This window comes from Natrix helvetica, assembly GCF_964273705.1.
Source record: "Natrix helvetica genome assembly, chromosome: 2".
Lineage (NCBI taxonomy): Eukaryota > Metazoa > Chordata > Lepidosauria > Squamata > Natricidae > Natrix > Natrix helvetica.
The window spans coordinates 239,249,784-239,276,696 of NC_138552.1; the positions used below are offsets into that span (position 1 = coordinate 239,249,784).

General features: G+C 40.2%; 1 protein-coding gene and 1 long non-coding RNA gene across 5 annotated transcripts in view; one reads left to right on the forward strand and one right to left on the reverse strand.

The window, feature by feature from the left end:
• Positions 1-6,805: 6,805 nt before the first annotated feature.
• Positions 6,806-15,983, reverse strand: LOC309386599. Its single transcript, XR_014174453.1, has 5 exons — positions 15,831-15,983; positions 13,329-13,441; positions 12,547-12,569; positions 11,209-11,613; positions 6,806-7,151 (listed from the first exon to the last, which is right to left on the reverse strand). It is a non-coding gene; the product is annotated as an uncharacterized lncRNA (long non-coding RNA).
• Positions 15,984-16,185: 202 nt separating this feature from the next.
• The window catches only part of LBR (lamin B receptor), a 33,916-nt gene continuing 23,188 nt past the window's right edge, over positions 16,186-26,913 (forward strand). The window contains exons 1-2 of one of the 4 annotated variants that reach the window (XM_081943340.1): positions 16,186-16,333; positions 22,055-22,232. In XM_081943340.1, coding sequence (XP_081799466.1) covers positions 22,068-22,232 — 165 coding nt within the window. In that variant the 5' untranslated portion in view covers positions 16,186-16,333; positions 22,055-22,067. Of the gene's footprint in view, positions 16,334-16,437; positions 16,730-22,054; positions 22,233-26,913 lie in introns of those variants that run through there. The other 3 variants (XM_081943342.1, XM_081943341.1, XM_081943343.1) reach the window with 3 other exon arrangements.

Sequence of the window (26,913 nt, forward strand, 5' to 3'; positions counted from 1 at the left end):
GATTTAGAAGTTGCTTCTTGGGGCTTTAGAGGCAGGATGCCATTACAGTGGCCATTTTGGGGCCTCAATTACTGCGGGCCACAAGGGCTGGGGCAGAGGCTACTACGAAGCCTCGTTTTTATCCCTGCCTTCCTGGATGGCCATCCTTTTTGCAGCGGCGGCAGCGGCAAGGCCCTGCAGGCCCAGATTGACGGCAGGAGGCCTGGAGCAGTGTGGGACAGCGAAGACCGCGTGGCGTGGCGCGTGGTGCTACCGGCAGATGCATGGCTTGCAAAAGGGGCAGGAAAGGTCTACCAGAGGCTGATTTCGTCATGTGGAGGTCGTGAGTGATTGGGGGAAGCTGTTTTTTGGTCTCTGCTGTTTCTGGTGGGCTGAGCCTGGTGGAGCCCTAACCTTGTGCCATGGCAGATGCAGAGGAGAGGCCGGATTCCCCCCCCCCATTGTCCCCTGGGGAGGAGACCTCCAGTGGGGCCCGAGTGAGGCCCACAGCCTCTGTGAGACTGCGAAAAACTGCAGCAGCTGGAAAATCCTCCAAGGCCTTGCAGAAGGATGAGGAAAGAAGGCACAAGGCCCTGGAAAAGCAGGTGTCTAGGACTGAACAGAGGAGTAGACCTAGTTCTCCCTTGAGGTCTAGATCGCCCATTAGATCCAGGTCTAGGTCTCCTCATAGTGGGGATTCCCCAGTGTATCTCAGGGACATTTCACCTCCCCCCCCCACTCTCCATGGTGGAACAGGGCCCCTATCTAAGGAATCCTTTTCAGTGCAGGGGGGCCAGGGGAGATAGTCCCATCAGGCTATCATTGGCTCCACAGTCTGAAGGCTGTGCACAAGAGGAGGAGGAGGATTCCTTCGTTAGAGACATTGAGCAGCTTCCAGCAAGCATTCAGAGGTTTATCTCCTCTGCTATTTCACATGGAATTTCTGCTGGGTTACAGAAGGGGTCTGTGCGACCCGCAATGGTGGCAAAGGTCCTTGGGGGGGTGCCACTGCTCAGGCCAGGCTGAGGCCTTCCCTTTTGGAGGTGCGCTGGCCTGTTTCTCCTTCTCTGGCTAGCAGGGTTCCATGGCGGGGGATCAGGTTCAGAGAGAGGTAGACATGTCTGATGATGAGGATCCCTCAAAACCTAAGGCACCAGCATTCTCTGGTCTGTTTCCTCTGGATTTGTTCAAGTCACTGTTGCGCAAGGCCAGGGCCACAGCGCAACTGGGTGAGATGGGGGGTGCCAAGGAGGGTGGTCCCAAGAAAAAGCTGGAGGATTGAGTTTACTCAGAGCCTCCTCCAGCGAAGGAAGAAATCCCTGCCCCTAAGTTGTTCCTAGAGGTAGTTAAAAAGCAGTGGGAGAAGCCAGGAACATTTCCCAACCCCAGCAGCAGTGATAGGAGGTTCTTTAACATGGAACCTAGTTTATCTGAGGCATTGTAGGTGCCCACAGTGGACCCTCCAGTGGTGGCATTGGCATCCACGTCAACAGTGGTGTCCAATGATGTGGCTGATTACTTGAAGGCAGAGGACAAGAAGGCGGAGCTGACCCTTCGCAAAACATTCCAGTCTTCCACGTGGGACATCAAGGCAGCTGCCTCTGCGTCGTTCTTCAGCCGCACGGCTATCCTTTGTCTACAAAAGATGCAGGAAAGGATTCCGCCTGAGGAGGTGCGTACTCATCAAGATCTCAACAAGCTGGTTGCTGTTGCACAATTCTCTGCGGATGCCACTCCGCCGAACCACCTTTGGACATTTTCAATCGCCAAGAGTAAAGATAAACGCTCTCTCATGAGGCAGGCGATCCGACACCTCCTAGAGATTAGGGCAGTGGAACCGGTTCCACCGGACCAAGTGGGGTCAGGTTTCTATTCCAACCTCTTTGTCGTTCCGAAGAGTTAGGGGGGATGGAGGGTGATTCTGGATCTTAAACTGCTAAATTTTCATTTAGTCTATAGAAGATTCAATATGGCATCGCTTAAATCCATCTTGGCGGGGATCAGGCGCAATGACTTCATGGCCTCCATCGACCTGATGGAGGCTTACCTCCATATCCCCATCTTCCCTGGCCATCGTAAGTATCTCAGGTTCTCCTATTTAGGTAGCCACTACTAGTATAGGGCCCTACCATTTGGCTTGGCGTAGGCACCTCGGACCTTCACTAAGGTCCTAGCCACAGTGGCGGCTTACCTCCGTGAGCGCTCTGTTAGGGTCCAATGCTATCTCGATGACATCTTCGTCCAAGCAGCATCGTTTGAGCGGGTGAGGGAGGATATTTCATTGGTGGTATCCACACTACAGCAGTTAGGGTTTTCGGTTAACCTAGATAAGAGTTCCCTTGTTCCCGCCACCAGGATTCCTCACCTGGGGACCATCATAGACTCTAAGCTGGAGAAGGTGTTCCTGTCCCACGACCGTAAAGTTAGTTTGTTAGCCTTAGTTAGACAAGTTGGAAGTCAACGTTTTGTTCCTGTAGTTTTCTCCAGCTTGCTGGGGAAATTCATTTCTTGCATAGATGTGGTGCCTTTGGCTCGTCTACACGCGAGGCCGCTCCAGTGGCGTCTCCTGCCGCATCAGAGGTCAAACTCCAGCAATTCCAAGGAAAAGGTTCCAGTGACACCACAGGTGCAGCTGTCATTGAGGTGGTGGCTCTCCCCAGCGCTACACGAGGGCTGTGAGTTCAGGGAGCCAGAGCACTCATCCTGACAATGGATACCAGCTTGTACAGGTGGGGAGCTCTCTTGGAGTCCCGGATGGTGCAGGGGTGTTGGACCTGGTTGGCCTCCAACGCAATATAAATTGGCTGGAGTTGCAAGCGATTCACTTGGCATTGCGGCACTTCAAGGACCATGTTCGGGATCGAGACGTCTTGGTGCTGACCGACGTGGCGGCGAAGGCCCATGTGAACTGACAGGGTGGCACATACTCCAGGGCTCTTTGAACCAAGGCGATGGCACTTGGCGCCTGGGTGGAGAGGCATCTTTGATCGCTCAGGGCAGAGCACATCACAGGAGTGAACAACCATCAAGCCGACTGGCTCAGTCGGGCCACGGTCGACTACGGGGAGTGGAGCTTTTCTCCTAAACTGTTCCAGGACATCTGCTCCAGGTTCAGCCATCCGGAGGTGGACCTGTTTGCCACACCACAGAATGCTCAGGTGGATCTGTTCTTCTCTTGGTTTCCGGCTCGGGGGACGGAGAGAATTGACACGCTTCGGATTCTGTGGCCGGATGGCCTGCTCTACTTCCCTCCCCTTACCCTTCTCCCTGGGGTAGTTAGGAAAGTGATATCAGAGAAGGCGGAGCTCATCTTAGTGGCGCCCTACTGGCCGCGCTGGGCGTGATTTGCGGACCTAATGTGCCTGTCAGTGTCACACCCGTGGAGGATCCTGGGGAGGGATGTGGACCTCAGACAGGGAAACCTAGTACATCCCGAGCCACAGTGGCTGCAGCTAGCCATGTGGAGATTGAGCGAGAGCACCTAAGGGCTGCCCAGCTTTCACAGAGGGTGATCTCCACAATTGAGGCTTCACGCAAGGGTTCCATCACTAGGATTTATGATTCCACCTGGTGGTTCTTTGCGGAATGGTGCCGGGTCTTGGGAGCGAACCCTTGTGAGGCTTCAGTACCGCATCTCTTGGAATTCCTCCAAGATGGATTGGATAGGGGGCTCTCACACGGCACCCTCAGGAGATTTTTGTCCGGACACGTCTCATGATAGGGAGCACCTTTGGCACCGGCTGGATGTCAGGCATGCCTTGCACATTTACCTGAGGCGCATGGAGGGCCTCAGGAAGTCTGAGGTGCTCTTCATTTCCTTTTATCCGTCTTCCCTGGGGAAGAGGGTGTCCTCCTCGGCTATAGGGAGGTGGATCAAGCTGGCCATCGCATTGGCCTATGAGGTTCAGCACCTTCTGGTGCCCCAGGGCATCACAGCACACTCCACAAGTGCGGCTACCACAGCGGCTGGGCCACACAGGCCCCTATCGTGGAGATTTGCAGGGCGGCTATGTGGGCATCCCCGTCTCCCTTTATCAGGCACTACAGGTTAGACTCGTTTGCATCGGCTGATGCGGCGTTTGGTCGTAGGGTGTTACAACAGGTGGTAGCGCATGAGGAGCCCAGGACCAATAGTGCCCCCCTGAGGGATGTTAACTTGGGTATGTCCCAATCCTAGCTAATCCTGCAAAATTCCTCCAGAAAATGACAGTTGGTCTTACCTGAACCGTTGTTTTAGGAGGTTTTGCAGGATTAGCCATGTTCCCGTCCTAGCATTGATCCAGGGGTTGGGGAGTTCCCTTATGTAGGGTGTGTTCCCTTATGACTTGTTTTCAGGTGTTTTGCAGTGGGCTTGACTTGTTGAAAGTGGGAACCAGAAGCAAGGAGCACAGAGGCGTGGCTTCAAATTAACTCTGCCTCAAGGCCAGTTCAAGTAAGACCAACTGTCACTTCACATTATGTGTCCAAAGTATTTAAGTGTTAGTTTCATTGATGCTTTCAGTGAGCAGTCTGGTTTTACTGCCCAAAGCAAGTATTACAGTCCAAGATATTCTTAACAATTGACTGTACTTCTCATGTAAATTTGGATTACAGCAACACAGTTCAATTTTGCTTCAGTTGTTCTGATTTCCACAATTATGTGTTACAATTTGAAGAATCTGCCTTTGACAGTACTGTGTGAGATGTCTATTTTCAAAAGTTTTCCTTTCTGAAAATGATTAAGATAGACCCCTTCAAACGGAACACAAAGATACTTTCAGAATGACTGTATCATGTTTGAGAAATATGAAATTAACTTTTAATGGCTATGATATATTTAAATGCTGGTTTCCAACACACTGCGTGAGTTCAACTGAACCAAAAGATTTTTGCTGGTGATTTTCATTTGTAATAAGTCTCACTGCAATGTTGAACAATTGTCAGACAGCACAGATTATTCCAATTGCCTTTGTATTGTTTTTCCATTGTGGCAATGTCCTGGTGAAAACTTTTACCATGTTCATCACTGACTGTAAACTATTCCTGCCTCCACACTTTGCTGAGAACACAGTTGTAGTTCTCTAGCTAATATTGCTCTCAGTTGGAGGATAACATGCAGTTTGATCTACAATCCACCAGGTGGAGAAATTAATGTTCCACATCACTGCAAGTTTGTTGCTTGCTTGCTTCACTTCAGTTTGTTACTTTATTTTTCCAGCTTCCACATACATATGATTCTTCTGAAATATATTATTATAATAAAATGAATTGAATTTTTAGGGTATTTCTGAGGATACATTATAAAAGCATGTGTGCGGAGTTAGGATGTGGAAAGAGTGATGTGTGGCAGGAAATCTGCTGCACAGGATATGAATACATATTACTCTGATTCTTTTCTGCTTACAGATGTGTAAATAAAACTTGTCTAATATTGCAAAAACATCAGAAATCCTTAATGCTTTTTTTCTTCTTTATGGAAGCTAGCTCTCTTGTTAAGACTTCCCTGAGAGGTGAGGTATATGTATGAATAGAAAGATAAACTTCCCTAAAACAGTAAGTTGGAACTACATCAGTTACGTATTGTAAAAATACAGTCAGTGAGAGGCAAATTTAACATTGCACTAAATTGAAATTAATACATCAAAGACTCAGACTGAAGCTACAGGATTAGCAGTGAAACATTTCAAACCAAAAAAGAAAAGTCAGTTGCCATGACTCAACCTCCATGCATCAAAGGTAATAAATAGTAATTATGTTGGCTGTAATTTACAATGAAATTGAGTTTATTCTAGAGGCCTGAAATACTGAAACAGTGATTCTGTGCTAAACAAAACATTTTTCAAGTAGAATATTTGAATAACATTTCCTGTGTATGATCAAGCTTAGTATTTTTATTGTGATTAACTTGTTATAGAACCATCAGTGCTATGGCATTACGGCAAGAGAATCACTGCTTTGATATGCTTACAATCTAATATTTAACAGGAGAAATAGATAATGCATTTCTTCAACAGGACAAAGCATCCAGAATATGATGGTAATACCTACCCATTAGCAGTTCTGTAATTTGTGATTCTAGGGCTTCAAAAAAAGTGTGCATGGCAAGTGTGAAATTGACATGACCAAAAATTCTGATGTACTTGGCAAATCACATAGAAGAGAGATTTAAAATTCAGTATCACCAATCAAACCCTGAGAACTGTGCTTTGGAACTGGGTAACTGAGAGCTTTCAATGATCTATAGCTTTTTTTAAAAAATACATTCTTCCTTTTAGCCCTGAAAGGGCTGAGATACTATAATATAACACATAAAAATTAACAATCACATGGTGGTTATAGCAAGATCCCAGTGAGTAGGTGTGGGATGATGAAATCAAATAAATTCTAGCTGGAAAGAATATTAAAATAAAACAACTTAAAATCAAAACCCATAACAGGAATATAAGGTAGATTAAAAGCAAGATCGAAAAGCCATCCTGTGGACTTGATGAGAGAGCATCATATTTTGATTGCATGAGTACCTGCTATAGCAGAAAACTGGCACTAGATTCTCAGATATGTTCAGAAGGACAAAAGGAAGTAATGATATCACAGATATCATTTACTGGAAATTCGGTCAAAAAGTTCAGGGGGGAAGGGGATTTCAATTCATTTTGTTTTATGTATTGGATTTCTACTTCTCACAATTTAAAAAATCTCTTAAGAGTTTGGTTATCAAATAATGTAAATGCCAGTGCGATAATAATTTTAATAATAAACAGAAAACATAATTACAGTGTATTTCAAACCATTTTGAAAAATAGAGGAAACAAAACTTTATATAAAATGTGGTAGATCTTACTACTCTTAGTTATCATTGGCATGTCATAGGAAGTTTTTCCCTGATCCATTTCAACCCTTTAGGATAAAGATCAGACTGTACAATTGCAACTAAAAAGACTTCCTTGTGCTACTAAACCCTAAACAAAGAGCTGTGTGGCATATTGCTTCTTCCTAAGAGGTTGCCCAAGAGACCGTCATTTCCTTTTCCTGGGCAATGTGGTTTGCGCAAAGCTGTTTCTGGAGGGCAGAAATGTTCTTCTGATCTAAATGTTGCGTGCCAATTTCCAGTTAAGCCTCAGCTTGCTTACAGCTCATCTGATTCTTAAGTTTTCATTTTGAAATATAGTGGATTTGCCTTATAGTTCTCTTCTCTGTGAATTGAAATGTATAAATGTGAAATTGATAAAACTGGCATAAAGTGTCAATAGAAATTATCACACTGAGATGAAAAATGTCAAAGTGAATTCCAGATGTGGCACAATAACAATTTACAAGCATGCACATTGCACACTTCTTCCTTACCAGAATAATGGCAGTACTAATTTCTATCAGAAGAGTGATAAAAACTGAGAATCCAAACCTGATTTATTTATGGATTTAAGACTTTTTTACGGCACCTTTTCAAAACAAAGGTTTATTAAAAAGAAACAAGAAATTGTTTGTTTTAAAGCCTAAGCATAATGAAGGCTGAGATCAAAAACTAGTCTTAATGAGTTTGGTGTAACAGCTGTCTCTCACATCTGGATTCCAGAGTGCTGTTGAAAGGAACAGAAAAGAGACACAAGCAGTACTCAGAATCTATCTGTTTCTCTTTGACAGAGGTAATATGGAAAATGCAAGCTCGTTGTACTATAAATTTCCATTTTATTAAAGACAAGTTAGGTCCATAGCATAGGAAGGGCTGTTTCAAATAGATCTTTAACTCTTTTCACGTGTGGCTTAAATCTGAGATATGGCAAATAAACAATAACGTAGATACGTTTATTTTGGCAATTAAGGAGAAAGATATCAAGTCTAATTCATTTGTCAAAGTTAGGCTTGTGATTTAAAAAAAAAAGTTTTGCTAATCAGACTTTACTGACAGGAAATTATCTAAACCACAGCTCTGGGTGAGCTGATGAGTTAGTGTGTTGTCAAGAGGAATATTCCTGGTTGAGACAGAAAACAAGCAACAAGAAAGTTGGAGATATTCTATTTCAGGATTTTAGTACAGAATTTACAAGCATATAAATGTACAAGCATATAAAGAAAATTGCTTTCATTTCCAAAATTTAGAAATTGGATTGATCTGCAAATTCTGACAAGATGTTACCCAAGTTTCTCTAGAGATGCAATATATTGAGTAGTACTAATTATTCTAAAAGACTGGACATTTTGATATATAAATAATGTCTGAAATATGGTATCAGCGTTCATATGGTATAATCCTAGGCAATACGTTACGAATATCTGAAAGTTCAGTGAACGTTGGGCTGTATAAAGTTGTCACATTTGCCCAAAATGTTCAAAGTCACATTAAGTTTTCTCAATTCTTATAACAAATAGTCTTAAGGAGAATTTCCCCATTGGTGACTTGCTGCTTCTTCACTGTATCACTGTCCATCTTCTGCAAGACTTGTGGCAAGAAAGAGCCCAGTTGACAACTCGGTGGATTGTGAGAGGAGCTCAGGCAGCTTGTTAAGAGATCTACTATTTGTTTAGTATCACGTCCAGCCATAAATGCTCATAAGGAGCATGAACAATGTCTGGGTACTGTTTTGTAAAGTGCAGGAAGGCAGGCCTCTAGATCTGACTCCTAGTTTCTATTGCAACGCAAGGCAAATTGGCCCTGCAAGACAGGGACTAGTGATTAGAGGGTGCATCTGATAGCAGGCTCCACTGGCCAATAAAAGGTCAGCAAAGGCCAACTGCTGACTGCAATATCAGTGTTTTTTTAAAGTTTGACTTGTGAGTCGTCTAGAACCATTGAGGGGCAGGAGACATAAGTTTAATAAATTATATTATGATTATGACGATGATTGTAAATAAGGTTATCACTAATCATTTGTTTTCCAAGGCTTATGGAAGATGGAAAACACTGTTTTAAAATTGGATAGCTACAGACAAATTTAGACACACACATTGCCACCTAATACAGTAAAGGTGGTTGTGTCATGAAAACGTGTCCTATAAAAACAGCTAACGGGATACCTCTGAGCCACAATTAACTGCGGTAAAATTCACAGAAGCAATATAAGTTGCTAGTGGGGAAATAAATTCTTAAGACTAAGAAATTTATAACATTTTTTAAAAGTTCATTAATTACTTTTTATTGTTTTATTGAACACCTGATACTGTGTATAACACAGTACTTCTCAATCTGAGGAATAAGATGTGTGGACTTCAACCTTCAGAATTCCCCACCCAGCATGTTGATTGGGAAATTCTGGGGGTTGCAGTCCACATATCTTAAAACTGTTGAGACAGAGAAATTGTGTTAGAATTATGGGTTGGAACAATGAATTATATTAATTAAAAACTAATGAATTATATACCTTATAGACTGCTGCCAATTTCATCTGATTACAAAATGCATACACATATAACTGATGCTATAATAAATCAATATAATTATAGGGTGCTACAATTAACTGATGTTAATATAGTGTGTGTATATGTGCATTATAACACATTTCTGGCACAAATCATGTTTGTACAAGTATTTGGTGTGTAGGGTCATTCTTGATGTAGACATAAGTACTGAGATCTGTCTAGCTCCTATTGGCCACTTTCAACTGCTGAAGAACTCTTACTCCTAGCCACTGAAATGGTTGACATGGCTTCAACTGAATTAGACACCTAGTTTCTACAGAGTCGGCAAAAAGGTTAAAATTATTTTTATTGGGATTATATAAACTGCTATAAAGCAGAAACTTGGAATTCTGATTATAGTATATCTCCCTCTCCTTATAATACAGAAAATTAGGGAGATATGTGACTGAGCTGCTTCTGACTATTATGTGGATGTTCAGGGTTTAAACATTTTTCATTCTCTTTTGACTAGGCAATAGGTTCTGCAAATCTCTGTCAAGTTCATCTTCCTTACTCTTACATTAGCCTCCATAATGTGTGATAGGTTTCACAAAAATATGTCTGACCTGAGAGATAGCTAGCACTCCTTGTAGTGCAAACTGTCACTTGGGAAACTTCCCCCCTCCCCACAACACATCTAGCAGCCTTGGTCATATTTAAAAATGGTTCTAATAGTGGACAGCTTGGGTGGCTAAGCACCACTGGTTCAGGGAGAAGGGAGTTCTCCACATTTATTTATTTATTTATTTATTTATTTATTTATTTATTTATTTATTTATTGGATTTGTCAACCGCTCCCTCTCCCCAAGAATAAAAACATTATATACAACAATTACAAAACCCCATAAAAACAAATTAAACACAAGTCTGTACAATAGTGCAAAAATTAATTAGTGATTAAAACCAAATTAAAATACCCCAAAATTTAAAATAACCGGCCAGGAAAGTCAAGGGATTAGATCATGATTGTGATTGGGCCAGGCCAGTTAATTGGAACAGGTGGGTCTTGAGTTTCTTACGGAAGGAGCGGAGATCAGTAATGATTCTAATGTCAGGGGGGAGGTCGTTCCAGAGGGTCGGGCCCATCACAGAGAAGGCCCTACTCCTGGGCGTCACCCGCCGGCATTGTTTGGCGGATGGCACCCGGAGGAGTCCCTCTCTGTGAGAGCGAATTGGTCGTAAGGGATGTATGGGGTAGGATGCGATCCCGCAAATAACTAGGCCCTGAGCCATGGAGCGCTTTAAAGGTGAGAATCAACACCTTGAAACGCACCCGAAAAGCCACAGGTAGCCAGTGCAGCTCGCGCAGGAGAGGTGTTACATGGGAGTACCTGGTACTCCCCATAATTGCCCACGTGGCCGCATTCTGGACCAGCTGCAGCCTTCGGGTGCATCTCAAGGGGAGCCCCATGCATAGGAAGAAGTCCCTCCAGCTTTGGGAATCACTTGTCCTGCAATTAAATGTGTGAATAAGACTGAACACTGAGTGCAGCATACAGTATGCTGGCACAATTTGGTACTGCTTCAGGGAGTAGAGCCAAGCACATCAGGATCTAAAGGAAAGTTTTCCTTTGATAAGAGAAGTTTTTTTCAACATGAAAAGATGGGATATACTTTTAATCAATTCCATACCTGTGTAACCTTCAAAAACATATAGACTCAGACCTGGTTCAGATAGATGAATAAACTGAAAAGAATGGAGGGGAGTTGCAGGAACCATCAGAAAATGCACGCCTTTCTATTTTTCTATAATAATTTATGAAGTCTAAACAGGATTCTTCACCATAGAAATTATTTATTAATACAGTGAATGGATAGAAATACACTTAATGATGACAGAATATTGTATGTACTTACATGTTGATGCATTGTCTTGTCTTTTAATTGCATAATAGTTTGAATTTCCTTGGCTCCATACTTCAACATCAAATGTAGAAATCATTACTTGAATGGTTTCCTTTATCCAGCCCACTCTGCCAATGTATTTTAAGAATTAATGAATGTGATATTGGCTGTATGATGACAAGCAAATCAGGTCGAGTTATTTGAAGAAAGAAATCTGATACAGTCAGAGAAAGAACCAGGCATGACCTTGATTTCTTCTCCTTTCCAAAGCTGTTACCCAAATTTGGGTCTTGGATTTGCCTAGTTCAACATTCAAAAACAGTTTTGATTATGTCACATGATCCTTTTGTTCGAGAAAGAGGGAAAATAGGATCTTAAGTAGATTCTTCTATACAATACAAAGCTTGAAGACCACTTCTTATAAAATGCAATGTTGTTTTCTTATAAAAAGTATATTTCTTGACTGATTTATAATATTTGTCATTCATATCTGAAAATATGGTTTCAAAATGCATGCAGGTCATTCATCCTTGACTTAAGATCACAATTGAGCCCAAAATTTATGCTGTTGTGTGAGATATTTGTTAAGTGAATTTTGCCCCATTTTACGACCTTTCTAGCCACAATTGTTAAATGAATTAGGCTTCCCTGTAGGCTTTGCTTGTCAGGTTGCAAAAGCTGTTCACATGATCCTGAGACACTGCAACCATCATAAATATGAACTAGTTTCCAACCATTCAAATTTTGATCATATGAGCATGGAGATGCCACAATGGTTATGTGAAAAAAGGTCATAAGTCACTTTTTCCCATGCTGTTGTAACTTTGAACAGTCACTAAACAAAGTGTTGTTATGTCGAGGACTAGCTGTACTACATTGGTAATGGAAAACAACATTTACTGTGATGGTGCGGTGGCTAGAATGTAGTACAGCAGTCTAACTCACTGCTCACTGCCAGGAGTTTGATTCTCACTGGCTCAAGGTTGACTCAGCCTTCCATCCTTCTGTAAAAAGAGGACCCAGATTGTTGGGGGCAACTCTGTAAACAGCTTAGAGAGGGCTGCAAAGCACTAGGAAGCGGGATATAAATCTAAGTGCTATTGCTATAGTGCTATTTACACAACTGATCTCGAGACAATTTTACAGTTTGCTTTATGTTTCAATCATTAGTATCTTTCCGAACTCTCTCTCTCTCTCTCTCTCTCTTTCTCTCTCTCACACTCTCTGACTCACTCACTCTCTCTCTCTGTCCATTTCAATTTTATAGAAAATAGAATTATTGCATGTTTTAACTTACTCTTTTTAACTTTCCAAAATGTTAAATGGAGTATCAGATGTTTTTTAAAAAACAAATCTCATTCTTCGATAAGGAGCTGATTTGAAAAACAGGAGACAAATAGCAAAAATGTGCACATAAATTTTGTTTGGGCCATTTCCTCTTTTTAAAGTTAATTTTTTTAAAAAAATAAAATAGACACAGGAAATTGTTGTCTTTCAGAAATTAAGACTAGAGGTCCCATCATCTCTGACTGCTGCTCATGCTGAAATAAAGGTGTTTAGCACAGAAATTGTCTTTGAGGATACTTGGCAGATGCTCCTCAGTTTTATAGGCTTGGTCTATAAAGCAATATAGCAGTAAAGAAAGAAAGCAAATATCTCAAATGGACAATTTCTGTGTTACATGCTGTTCCATCTGTGTTCCTCCTCCAATATAGGCTTGGACTATAAAATGGGCTTTACAAAAGCCTTCTAAAGAAGAAAATAATTTCCCCATGTTCTGAAAACATTCACACTGATAATCTTTAAAATTTTAAAATAGCCTTACATACTCCGTAAGATCTGAAAACGTTAAGTACTGCTTATTGCTGTATGACTTTACAAGTCAGCTCCTTAGTTTTCTTTATTGCGTAATTTTTTCATATTCCTGAAACATAGAATTACATAATCTAAAATATTGCTCTAAACTTTGTATTCTCTCTGTACAAAATACTACTGCTCTTTTGAATAGTAACAGAAAATATATAATGGCACATAGACACAGCAGAGAATCAACTTCCTTGCAAAGAAAAAAATGCAGACCCCCCCCCTCCTTGGCTGTTGCTGGTAAAGTGATTGAAAAGCTCTTTCCTTACCTTGTCACATTTACTATATAGGACATAGTCTATGTGGGGATGGAGATTGAGGGAGGCCCACAGCAATAGTCCTCTTCTCCACATATGGAAGGAACTTGAAAGTATCTGACAGCCTTTTGCAAGATCAATATAGAAGATAAGAACACAAGGTAACATGTATACACAATACACACGAATGTGGGTTATACACACAAGCATAGTGTATATGCTATTCATACACATATGAATGTGTGAACACATGTGCATACACACACAGCAAAAACCACGCTTGCTTTAAATGTCTGTAAAATAACAGGCTACAAGAATAAATTTAAAAAAAATAAAGGAAGGAAATGTAGCTTGAAACAAAAAAATATATTCAAAAGCTTGTGTGCAGCTGTGACAGGAAAACAAACAATAAATGATCTGCTTCAAAGCAAACATTTCCTTTCAGAGCAAAATACTAAAATTGTAGCAAACTGTATTTTACCAGTAATTCAAGAATAACCAGAGGTGAGATATAAAGGTAATCCTCAACTTACAATAATTCATGTAGTGATTGTTTGAAGTTACAAAGCCACTGAAAAAGTGACTTATGACCACTTTTCAAACTTATGACCATTGCAACATCCCCGTGGTCACATGATCTATTTCAACATGTATGGGCATCAAGACATTGCACATATGTACATAAGGACAGAGCTTGCATTACATCATTTCTTTTGTCATTCTGCTGAAACTGATTATTTCTATATTCCATATTCTTATGGATGTTTCCTTAGAATATAAAAGTCAAATTTTCTACTCCCAGAACCTGTGACAGAACTTGAAAGTAGAATATCCAAGATGTTTAAATACACTGTTACATTTCTTTTGCAATAATTTTATTTGCAATAGTGGTGAATATCTGTAGCTCTGGTGTAGCTTGAGGGCTTGTGGTTGGTTTCTGAATATTTTGTTACCAGGCTAGGTAGCATCTCCAGCTAAGTTTAGAGGATAATTTTATGCCAAGCTATTTTTCTTACAAATACATGAAAAATACCTTTGTATCTTGTTAGTCAAGAATGTTTTTGGATGAGTTCAAATATGATTATTTCCATCCCTCCTAAATTCACAAAAATGCAATAACATCTATAAACAAATATTGTCTTTGTGTGCTTTGCTGGTTTAGTTCAAGTTTATTAAGAAATGAAATTCCAGAGATTGCTGAGGTAAAGTCGCTCTAACCAGAAGTTGACCTGCTACACTTTTTATTGAAAACATGTAGAAACTCATGCCAGTGCAGATGCTCCTGAAAACCATAAAATATGTCAGCAAACAGGCTTCCCTTCTAATCTTTCTATTGTCAACCTAGTAATTCTGCAATACATACAAATCATTTGTGGGAGTCATTTAAGTTAAACTTGTTCTTGGGCCAAACTGAAGCACTGGGGCAGCAGTGGAAACCTCCCAACGATTCATTCTGCATTCTCTGGGCATCCTCTGCTGAATGATTGAACATGTGAGATACTATAGACTGGCACAGGGCTCAAACTTGATCTTGCCACAGGCCGGATCGTGAGGTATTGTGACGTTTTTTTCCTTTGCAGAGCCAGGGTGGACGTGGCCTGTATGTGACATATCTGGCCCGTGGGCCGCCAGTTTGACAGGTCTGCATAGAGGATATTAACTCATCCCTGTTGCTAAAAGGTTTAGCTGCTACTCCTGTTGCTTTCTGTACACAGAAGAGTAAGGACACCATATACCCAGCATAGACACTTGCCTAGTCCTGATTTCTGTTTATTTATTAAATATTTCCTAGGCATCTCAAAGACTCTTCAAAACTTACACAAAGTACTTTTAAATAATCATGATAAAAAGGACCATAAAGATGGCAACAGCAAATCAGAAGGCTCTCTGAACCAGCTTGGTCTTCAAGAGCTTTTGAAAGATCAGTTATGACCATTGCAACTATTGCATATTTGTTGATCTAAACTTTGGGCCTGTATTTTTTTTTTCATTAGGTTGCATAGTTTTCAATTGTGCTTCGTACTAAACAGTTTCAGATGGAAGATTCAGATTTTGTTTTGTTTTAAGTTCAAGTTAGTACTGATTGTTGCCTGGACAAGTACTGCAGTTTTCTTGGCAAAGTGTTTTAGAAACTGTTGGTCTCCTATGGCTGAGAGTATGGAAACTGGTCCAAACTCACCCGCTAGCTTTGGGTCAGTCTCCAGGTTTCTAGCCTAATGCCTTAATCACGACACCAAACTGGGTCTCATTCTAACCTATAGCGGCATTTAAATAAAACACACCACCATGTTTCAAAAATCACGATTGGTAAAGTCACAGTGGTTGTGTTCTAATGTGTCCCAATGGCATTTATGCATCCCACAAAGGACTTGCTTTACAATATTTTCTGAATTAATCACGACTGTCTGCCTACCCGCAAAAAACCCTCTTCAATAAATCAGTTTCTGCATTCACACATTCTTTTACTTGGTTTTGGGTTGAATACATCCCGAGAGTAAAAAGCGGAACCTTCACCGTATCTACTCTGTTTGTACTTTGATCCTCCGTGATCCCTGCATGTCCTCGGATCAGCGGCGACCGAAACAAGGGGACTCGCTATTGTTTTTAACGCGCCCGCCCAACCAAGGAGGCGCGAGCGCTCGGACCCCTTCAGCCACGGAGGCTTCCCTTTTTTATTTCCCTCGAGTGAACGATGTCATTGGCTAAACCGGAGGCAGAACTTGGTGCGAAAGTCGGAGGGATGAGAGGGAGGAACGCGCCACCGACTTGCTGCCAATCAGTGGGTACTAAGAGCGATTCAAATGCTTTGCCTTGGCCAATGGCGGCGGTTGGCGCCTCGGCCTTCGCGCCTCCCAGCAGGACAGGAGGGAGGGGTTTGGAACGTCGCCGTGTCCTCCCGCCTGCAACCGCCGCTAAAAGCGGTTAGTTCGCCTCGCGGTTGAGCTCTACGCTCCCTTTTTGTCTCCGAGGACTCCCGCTCTCAGTATCCAACTACCAGGGAGGCTAGTAGCCGCCAGGTGAGGGGGCGCGTACATATTATGCGGGCCGGGACACACCCCTTCAAGCGCCTTTCCCAAGGTGGGAGGGCACCGGGCGGTCGCCGCCTCCTTTGCCTCTTGCGGTTCCCTTCTTTTCCCCTTTCTCCTCCATTTTCTTAGGCCTCGGCGGGCTTCATGTAGTCGTCTTCGGGCTCTTTTCACGTTGAGCGCCGCTCTTTTCGCTTCATCCAGGAGTTTCACTCCCGCTGACGTTAGTTTTCGCTCGAATTGAATCCTGGAAGTTCAAGTGAGCGAGCGTTTTTGAACAAAACCTTAGAATCGTTCCAGTGGGGGCCGGGAGGGGGCGCCGCCGAGCTCGTTGTAAGGAGACGTATTCTCTGTTATGATCACTTCCCTTCAGAGGCGCGAAGAGAGGTGCGGGACTTAGAATGCAATAGTGTGAAGCAATTAGGATAATTCCATCAAAGATTATACCCATTTCGAAATTAATATGCTTGGGGAAGGTTCGCACGTGTCCTTGAAATGTGAATGTGTTTTATTGCGTCGTATGTATTGCAATACCTTCAGATAGTTTTTATTGCTTCAAATGAGCAAATAAAAGACAGCCTTTTACAAGTTCCTATTTCAAACAATCAACCTTAAGATCCTGAAGAGTTTGTCAGAACAGCTTCTGAAAGATAAAAATAGTAGAAGTTTTATTGCAATTTTTAACTTTGATCGGTATTTGTTAATACATTCTAGTACAGTGAATAATATGGAACAAATACATCTGAACGAACACATTGTTCAAAGTGACTTGATTACTATAAAATCAAATAATAAAACATTTTTATAATAAAGCAGGTATCTCCAAAGAGGTGTGAAGTGGCACGAAAATAAACTGAAAAGTAGGTGGAGATAATTTATAATTGGACATCACAACTAGGAAAGTCACTTAGGTTTGTTGAATATGGCATAGATGTAAACATAACTTAGATTTCAGTTGTTCTGCAATGCTCTTAACTAAAATTTGGGCTGAATATAATAAGGATTTGGGCCATTCTGTAAGAAAAGTGTGAAATAATGTATCAAATTATAAGAAAAGTACTTTGTGTCTCTGAATGAATATATCAAATTATAACAAAATAGATACTTTGTGTCACTGAACACAAATATGTTGTAAAACTAAGAAAAAGAGGAAGGACATAAAACCTTATCTTAAGGAAATGATGGCTGTACAGAAGTAAAGATGTAGCTTTAATTAAGGCTAAAATATGAACTGGTGTCATGTAGAATATTATTGGGTGCATATGAAAATAAATGTCCATAGGCTATCAATAGTTGCAGTTTACTTTCCAATGAATGCTGATTTTAAAAATACCAAAAATGATTTTGGGAAAAAATACAATTTCAAATAAATCCATTTGGTGGAGAAAGTGTCAGGTAAAACTGATGGGTGATAACAAGTCAAGAAGATACAAAAAAAGTGAATAGACTATTTAGAGACTCAAGAATAAAACAGAATAGTGACTGATGAAATATCTGCTTAGAAAAAGTTCTGTTTTGAACACACACATGGAAAACATGTATCAATCAAAATGCATGATTGATTTTATAATTAAAGTGAAACACTGAAGAACCATTACAGGATAGTTGAGAATTTACTCTAAAGGAATGGCTAAGTCTTGAGTATTATAGCTAAGTGATGCTTTCTAGATGCTCTTAAATTCATATCAAGTGTAAGAATATATAACATGAACAGAGTACAGATAGTCCTTGAGATACTGACAGAATGAAGCCTGCCCATTATGGTCACATGTCGCAGCAGTCATTAGGTAAAAGGTGTCACCCAATGACACCCCCATCCCTGCTCTTCCCAATGAAATGTTAAATGAATGTGCGGAGCGTGGAGTGCCCTCTGGGTGGGGGAGGCTTTTGGAGGCCTAGTACAGGCCTCGATCTGCAGGTTCTGGGTCTTCCCAAGACATCCCATGCTCCACTTCATGCTCCTTCAATCAATCAATCAGAATAGAACTGGAAGAGACCTTGCAGGTCTTCTAGTCCAACCCCCTGCTCAAGCAGGAGACCCTGTACCTTTTCAGATAGGTGGCTGTCCAATCTTTTTTTAAAAAAAACCTTCAGTGATGAAGCACCTAGAACTCCTGAAGGCAAGCTGTTCCATTGGTTAATTGTCCTCGCTGTTAGGAAGTTTCTCCTTAATTCCAGGTTGCTTCTCTCTTTGATTAGTTTCCATCCATTGTTTCTTGTCTTGCCTTCTGGTGCTTTGGAAAATATATTGACTCCCTCTTCCTTGTGGCAACCCTTCAAATACTGGAAAACTGCTATCATGTCACCTCTAGTCCTTCTTTTCTCTAGACTGGCCATCCCCAAATCCTGCAACTGTTCTTCATATATTTTTGTCCCCAGGCCCTTAAATCATCTTAATTGCTCTTTGCACTTTTTCTAAAGTCTCAACTTTTTTTGTAATGTGATAACAAAAACCAGATGCAGTATTCCAGGTTGGTTTTACTAAGGATTTATAAAATGGTACTAATACTTCATGTGATTTTTATTCTATGCCTCAGTTTATACAACTAAGAGTTGTATTAGCTTTTTTGACTGCTGCCGCACACCTCTGGCTCATGTTAGGTGATCGTTCACTAGGACTCCAAGGTCCCTCTCACAGTTACTCCCAAAGGTGCTTTTTCAAGAGACAACTGGACTTTCTGGTTTTTCTTTCAAAACGTTTTGTCATCCAAGAAGCTTCTCCAGAACTGAAGAAGCTTCTTGGATCAGAAGCGGAACATCTTAAAAGAAAAACCAGAAAGTCCAGTTGCCTCTTGAAAAAGCACCTTTGGGACAACCATGACCTGGATGACTGAGAATCTCCATAGAGATCTCACAGTTACTGTTTTTGAGTCAGGTTTCTCCTCATCTGTATTTGTACCCTGGTTTTTCTTACCTAGGTATAAAACCTTGCTTTTCTCCACATTAAATTCATGTTGTTGGATAGGGCCTATCAAGTCTATCAAGATATTTTTGGATCCTGAGCTTGTCGTCTGAGATGTTGGCAATTCCTGCCAGTTTAGTGTTGTCTGCAAATTTGATGAGTTCCCCTTCTATTCCCTCATCTATGTCATTTATTAAGATATTGAAGAGTACTAGGCCTAAGTATTCTTGTGATACTTCACTGCTTATTTCCCTCCATGTACATGTAGATGGCTTGAGTCCCAACAGGCCTTTTCTCACTCCCACCTGGTCCTCCCAGGCATAGGACTGGTTCCCACTCCACCAGATCAAACATCCTTCTCTCACTTATCTTTTGAAGAGGACCTTTGCAAAATATTTGCGTATATTTTGTAGCTTAAGAATTATTTTAAATGTGGTCTCCCTTTTGAAAAAAAAATCAAATATTTGTAGAGTGCAGATCTCAAGCTGGTCAGTTAAAATGTGATTCTGACAGATGACATGTTTGTATGGCAAACTGATTGTGACAATAAATTTGTTCTCTCTTCAAGATCCCATTGCATCCCAAAGCTGAACTAAAGACACTAGGACTAAGAGGCCTTTCACTTATTACTAATACTACTACATAAAGCACATGGTGAAGAAAGCAGGTTCCTGCATATACTCTTTGCACTAAGAAAAACTGACTTACATGGAGCATAATAAAAAGGTCTTTTAAAAATCACTCCCATCAAGCCGAGGAGTCATGAATATTTTTTCCAGTACATTCTGAAAATAAGTCATTTGCAAAGCTATTATGGGATAAGATTCTGCCCATTGAAACTAGATAGCTCTACGTTATTAAAATACAAAAATTCTTGGCGATATGAAATTCTATCCATTTCACTATAACTAGTTATTGAACAAAGTTTTGCAATTTTATTTCATACATATGGAACTGATAATTCCGTAATAAATGTACATATGCTGTCTCTAACCTGAGTTACGGAATAACATGTAGTTATATTAAATTAATTTGAAGACCTGCATACATAGCTCAATGGAATACTACCTGTGTATTATTTCTGCAAAGTCTAATCTATGTGGACATATGTGCTTTATTTTGGGAATGTTATGGTATTTTCCTCTCAGTAACTTGAAGGGCAAAGCATTTAGTGTGATTAGGGAGGCTATTTAATACCTGTCATTAAGTCATATTTGTCAGGCAGGGAGAATAGTGATCTTTTATTAATTATCTAAGGGGGGCATGCTCATATGAAATATAATATAATTATAAATATCTGCTTTTACAGATGCTAGAGCTATTTTAGAATTTTTGTCACTCCCATATATATAAATCTAAACCATATAGCAACTGGGTAATTATTTCAGCTTAAAAAATCTTTAAAGTAAATTTGAGATTGCAGTCTAATTTGAGGTTAATTATAGAATTTGTGTTTATTTTTATTCCTTCAGATAGATGCATATATTTCTCTCTTCAAATCAGTTTTTGATTTTTGACTGCCTGGCCTAAACCCTGCAGTTTTTTGGCAAGATTTTTTGGAAGTGGTTTTCCATTACCACCTTTCTAGGGCTGAGAGAAAGTGATTGTCCCAGGGTCACTGAGCTGGTTTCGGGCCTAAGACAGAACTGGAACTCATAACCCTCTGGTTTTTAGCATGATGCCTTAACCACTACACCAAACTGACTTTTTCCTGTGTGTTATTGGTAATTATAATGCGTGTTCATTTGAATGGTACACTAAGTATTAACCGTGCCTGGAAAAATCAATTTAAGATATTAAAAATATTTCACTAGGGAGGTCTACCATTTCTTTCAATCCAAAGTTTAGTGCTTGATCTTGAAACACACTGACTCTACATCATAGTGGCAGTAATGTAAATTATTAGTTTATTACAACATATAGTTCACATCAGAGTTCCCCAACCTTTCTTGATTGGAGGCTTGGGGAAGGGGGGGAATGGTTTTGAACAAGGGGCAGGCATGCACGCGCACATAGAGCTTCATTTACACATGCTCCCCACCGCTGTTGTACCTTGGTTTTGAATGGTCTGTAGCCTAAGGGTTGGGGTGGGACTCCTGGGGTAGATCGTTTGATCTGATGAATTTTTTGTTCTAAATTATGATATGTTGCTGTTTTATTGTACTACATTGCTATATCTTAGTCTTTATAGTTTTAATATCAATATTTAGTAATTTTTCTTAAATGATGTTTACAGAATTTTGTTAGTAGTCTCTATACCTTTGCTATTACTTTGTTAATTACCTTACATTTTTATTCCCAGGATGATTGTAATCTTAGTCAACAACTGAAACAAAGATTGATGGTGATGAGTTTAGTGTATGTTTTGAATTGCTATGATTTTGGAATAAAACGTAATGTAATCAAATGGAGTCTGTAATTTCTGTTTCAGGTTATTATATAAATCAGCGTGTGCACATTGTGTTTAATTTCATAATTTCAAATGTTTACTTGAAGTAGGAACAATGGAATCCACATCCAATCCTTTAATTGCTCTACACCTTACTAGCTAATCTGACCATTATCTATACATCTGTTTTGTTCCCCTCATTCAACCGGAGGGAATACTGATTTGCTTGCTTGATTTTTATGTGTTACTGTTCAGAATGTAACTTTATTTTCCCAATCTACCAAACAGAAGTTAAGATAGAACTTGAATGTCCACAGTTTTTAAAACAGAAATTTAATTCCTTTGGGAGAGGGTGCGGCTAAGAAATAAATATATTATTAATTTATTACTCCATGCACACATATACTTTTTTTCTTTTTAGAATTGGTTGAAAAATGCCCAGGAGAAAGTTTGCAGATGAAGAAGTGGTAATGGGTCGATGGCCTGGAAGTGTGTTATACTATGAAGTAAAAGTAATCAGTTATAATGAACATACACATCTTTATACAGTTAAATATGAAGATGGAACTGAACTTAATCTGAAAGAAAATGATATGAGGGTAAGCAACCTTCGGAATCAGTAAATATATAAAGTTTGGTTAGCTTTCTTTTGAAGCTTTTATCAATGATAAACAATTTTGCATACATTTCCCAAAATTAAGTTTATTTGTTTATTATCTTTCCCTGTTTTATGACAATGTCCCCAAAGCAGCTTACAAACTATAAAAAACAATAAATATTGACAAATTTCTAGAATCAGTCCAACAAAGCAGTTGGTACTTATGGCCCTATGGGCAGGGAAAAAAGAGACGTAGTGAGCAAGCTTCTGTGATTGTTGCCTGCTGTCTGCCTTCTGTCCAAGTTTAAACTCATCAGAATTTCTCCTACTAATACTAACCATGCATACATTCTTCTGGGAAGCATTATTTCTTTAAAGTATCATGATGTTAAAAGTGTTTCTTTTTTGTGAAGCAAAGTGTGGGCAAGTTCTGATTCTATAGATCCATGATGGCAAACCTATGGCACGCATGCCACAGGTAGCTGGTGGAGCCATTTTTCAGGGCACGCAAAGTGCTATCCTGTCAGGTGGCCAGCTGACTTTGGCCTTGTTTTGAGGCTGTTTTTCACCCTCCAGAGGCTTCTCTGAAGCCTCCAAAGCGGACTTCCGGTTTGCTCATAGGACCATTTTTTTCCCTCCGGAGCCTTCAGGAGGCTTCCCTGAAGGCTCCGGACGGTGAAAATGGCCCTACAGACAAACCGGAAGTGACTTCCGGTTTGTCCGTAGGTCCATTTTTCACCCTACGGAAGTCAAAAATAGGCCCTACGGACAAAGGGGAAGTCACCATTCCCAAACTTCCAGGTTTCCTGTAGGTCTGTTTTTTGCCCTCTGGAGGCTTTAGGGAATCTCCTGAGGCTCTGGGGGGGCATCTGGGCGGAATGGAGAGGCTGTTTTGGCTTCCCCAGGTTCCTAGAAAGCCTCTGGAGCCGGGGGAAGGCCAAAAAACCGTGGCAAAAGCGTGGGGTGTCACTGATAGTGTGCATACACGTGCACTGAGGGGGGTGCATAGCATTAAGGGTGTGGCACGCTGGCGCACGCCACCCCTGTGCTCCTCCCGCTTTTGGCATGGTATTGATATCAGTTTGTTCAAAGTTATATATGATGGGAGTTAATCTCTGTATCTGAAAGTTTACAAATGTTCAGTTGCTCTAACTATGTAAATTTGGGACACATCATTTTGGCATTAGTTCAGTTGCTTTCCAGAGGCATTTTGAAATCTGCAGAAGTCCAGTAATTGTTACTAAATATAGGTTTTCTGACTTTGCATTTGATTCTTGCAAAGTTTTGAAGCACCTTTCCCCCAAAAATGGACTAGACTCTGAATGTATACTTATTAGTGTCACAAGACTGATAAACTAAAGAATTTCACTTAGGAAAAATCCTTATGGCTATTTTTGCTTTTGAATCTATTTAGCAACTCCAAGGAAATTAAATGTAATGTTCTAATCAGTTCTATTTTTTTTTATAATTTTTTTAGCTGTTTAGTATAGCAAAACCTAGATTAAATATCTAGGAGAAAAGGGTGTCTTTTTAAGTTAAATGTCAACAAATGGAATGTTTGATTTAAAAAACATGTTTTGCATATGAGGAAAAAATTTGATCTGGCAGCTGATGAAGTTGATGCACCAAAGACATGTCAGAGCTAAGGAGTCAAATGAAAGTAGAATTTCTAAGTCTGGGAGCTTCAGAGCTAGAACAGTCACCCAACCTAATAGATTAGGTCAATCAGAGGATCTCCTGGAGACTAAATAAACCAACTGACTAGGGCTACGTGGTACCAAATGTAACAGCTATCCAGATCTGATAGGTCTAAAAAATCAAAAATCTTCAATTGGGGTTCATTAAATGAAGAGATTACTGTACATTCATGTATACCAGTTCTTTGTTAAATATTGGAATCACATAGTGAAGTATGAAAATATAAAACTTTGTTTAAGCAATGTAAATAAAATTTGAACTTATGGAATATATTCATACTGATACATATAAACATTCACAATTACATTGAATTGTACTTGCATTCTACACTGAATAGCCCATCTAAAGATAAGCCAACTCTCAATTTTTAAAACAAAGTACTATGAAAAATGCTCCTTCAGTAGATGAACTGACCTTGAAAAAAATTGTTTTCACAATTGGATTATTCATCAATTATTATCATTCATTTTCCTATCTCTTCTTTTCTAATTGCCATATATTGTTTATTCATTCATTTTCAAACAAACATAAAATAATGTATAATAAAAATGAACAATTTTCTGTATACACACACACACACACACACACGAGAAATGTTGCATAATAACATGCATGACAAGAACAGAACGATCTCTACAATTATAACCTGGATTCACCTGATCTTGTAAATCTTTTTTAAAATAATAAACCCCCTAATCTTTCAGTGTTTCCCTAAACTTCCTGATAATTTTTTTTCAAAGAGAAAGATAATGTGATATTTTCTAATTAACCAAATATCTAATTTTCTCAGAACTGCTAAATCACCCATTTTCTGAAATCCAGTCTTTAGAATTATAGTATTTTTTCATCTCAGAAGGACTATTCTTTTTAGTATTATTAGAGCATGGAAAACTCATTTTTTTAAACTATAATTACATTTTAAGTAATCTTTATATAATTCAGCAGAATACTCATATATTTAGAAGCCAGATATTTTTCAATAATTTTCTCAATGTACAATTTAATAATATTCAAAAAATGGCATTGGAAGGACTGCTCAATTTGACCAAAATATTGTTTTGGAATAAAGATTGTTTATATATCAAACTTTGTAACCACCCATCTCCCTCATAGATAGCTATTGCTCCTGAAATATACATAATCCTAGACGTTATATTCATTTAAATTATATTTATTATGCCCCAGCAAGTCAAAGGTATCTTAAAGGCACCTGGGTAATTTTGGGCCAGTCATGCTCTCTCAGCTCAACCCAATTCACAGAGTTATTGCTGGGAAAATAGGAGGAGGAAGGAGTTCACCGACTGAAGTATTCATAAAAAATGAAAAGGTGAAGTAAAAGTATATGTAAAATTACAGTACAGTAGATATATTAATTTGGATAAATTTTAAAATATTTTAGGAACATAAATCCCTAAATCAGTGATAGCTAACCTTTTTTGGCTCCTGTGCCAAAAGCGGGGGGTGCGCAGAGGGGTCGTGTGCAGGCGTGCCATACCCATAATGCTATGCACGCAACCCTGTGCGCATGTGCACGTTCAACACCCCACCCCCACTTTTGGCGTGTTTTTTTCGCCCTCCCCAGGCTCTAGAGGCTTTCTAGGAGCCTGGGAAAATAGCCCCTCCCCCCACTGCTCTCCAGAGGCTTCAGGAGCTTCCCTGAAGGCTCTGGAGAGCGAAAAATGGCCCTGCGACCAAACCGGAAGTCTGTTCCTGAATTTCCAGTTTGTCTGTAGGGCCGGGTTTTCACATTCTGGAGGCTTCAAGGAAGCCTCTGGAGGGCAAAAAAACGGCCTCAAAAGAAGGCTGAAGTCAGCTGGCCAGCACGCACGTGCACGCTGAAGCTGATAGGGCAACGGCATGCCATAGGTTCACCATCAGGACCCTAAATGTTGAATAAAATTAGTAAAACTCACAAATCCTATGTATGTACTATTATTTGGTACGACATTTGACCCTAAAGGAAATAAATTAGATTAACCCCAAATAATTTATTATCCAGACTAAAAATTATATGACCAAATTTCATTCATTAGTAATTGTAATGAGGAAGTACAATTCCTAAGAATAACAAACGTATCAAATGGCAAAAAAAAAATTGTTGTATTTTAAGAATCAACCTTTACTTCATCTGTATCGGAGGATGATTTAAATTGTTTCTCTAATCGTTTCAAGACTAAATGACAGGAAGCAATGAGCATCTCTGGCAAGTACCATGTTGCCTTTAGATACTGAACAGTCTTTAATACAGTTCATATTAAGTTTTGAAGGTTATGATTAGGTATGGATTTCCTACATACTTTTATAGATGTATATCAATATATTCACATATTGCCACAGTTATTGGAAATCATGTTTTCTGAATCAGTTGTTGCATTTTCCTATCAGTTTATTATATTTTCCTGTGCACCGCTTGGAGAGTCCAAGCAATGGGTTAATTCACTCTGGTTGCCCTGGATACTGAGGAACTTTTTTTCTCCCTTTAACCACACCTCCTCGTGTGATTACTGCCAGAATAATTTTCCTCACTGCCCAGATCGGATGTATTTTTGAGTTCAGGCTATTAATCCTTGGCTTGGACTCTCCTAAAAATTTGGAAAACCTTTTCCTCTTCAAAACGAACTTTTCTCCCTGCCTTTTATTCTTCTACAATCAACATCAGCTATCTAGGAGGCCAGGAGGTAAGCGTGTGTGGGGGAGGTTGTTTCTCCACAGCCTCGCACTTTTGCAGGCTTGGAAACTTGCCGCTTGCTCCCAGAGCGCGGCAACAGCGGCGAAGGGGTTTTTTTCTTTGTTTTTTGGTCGGTTCCCTCCCCGGTTGTTATTTTCCGGCCTAGTTTTTTCGTTTTTTTGACTCCCCTGCGTTTTTTTCCACCCCTCAGCCACCGCGGAGCTACGAGCGGCCCGGATTGATCCTGGCTGCCGCTCTCCTCTCCGCCCAGCTCCTCGCTGTTGCGGCGGCCATTTTTAGGCGCGAAAAGTTCGCG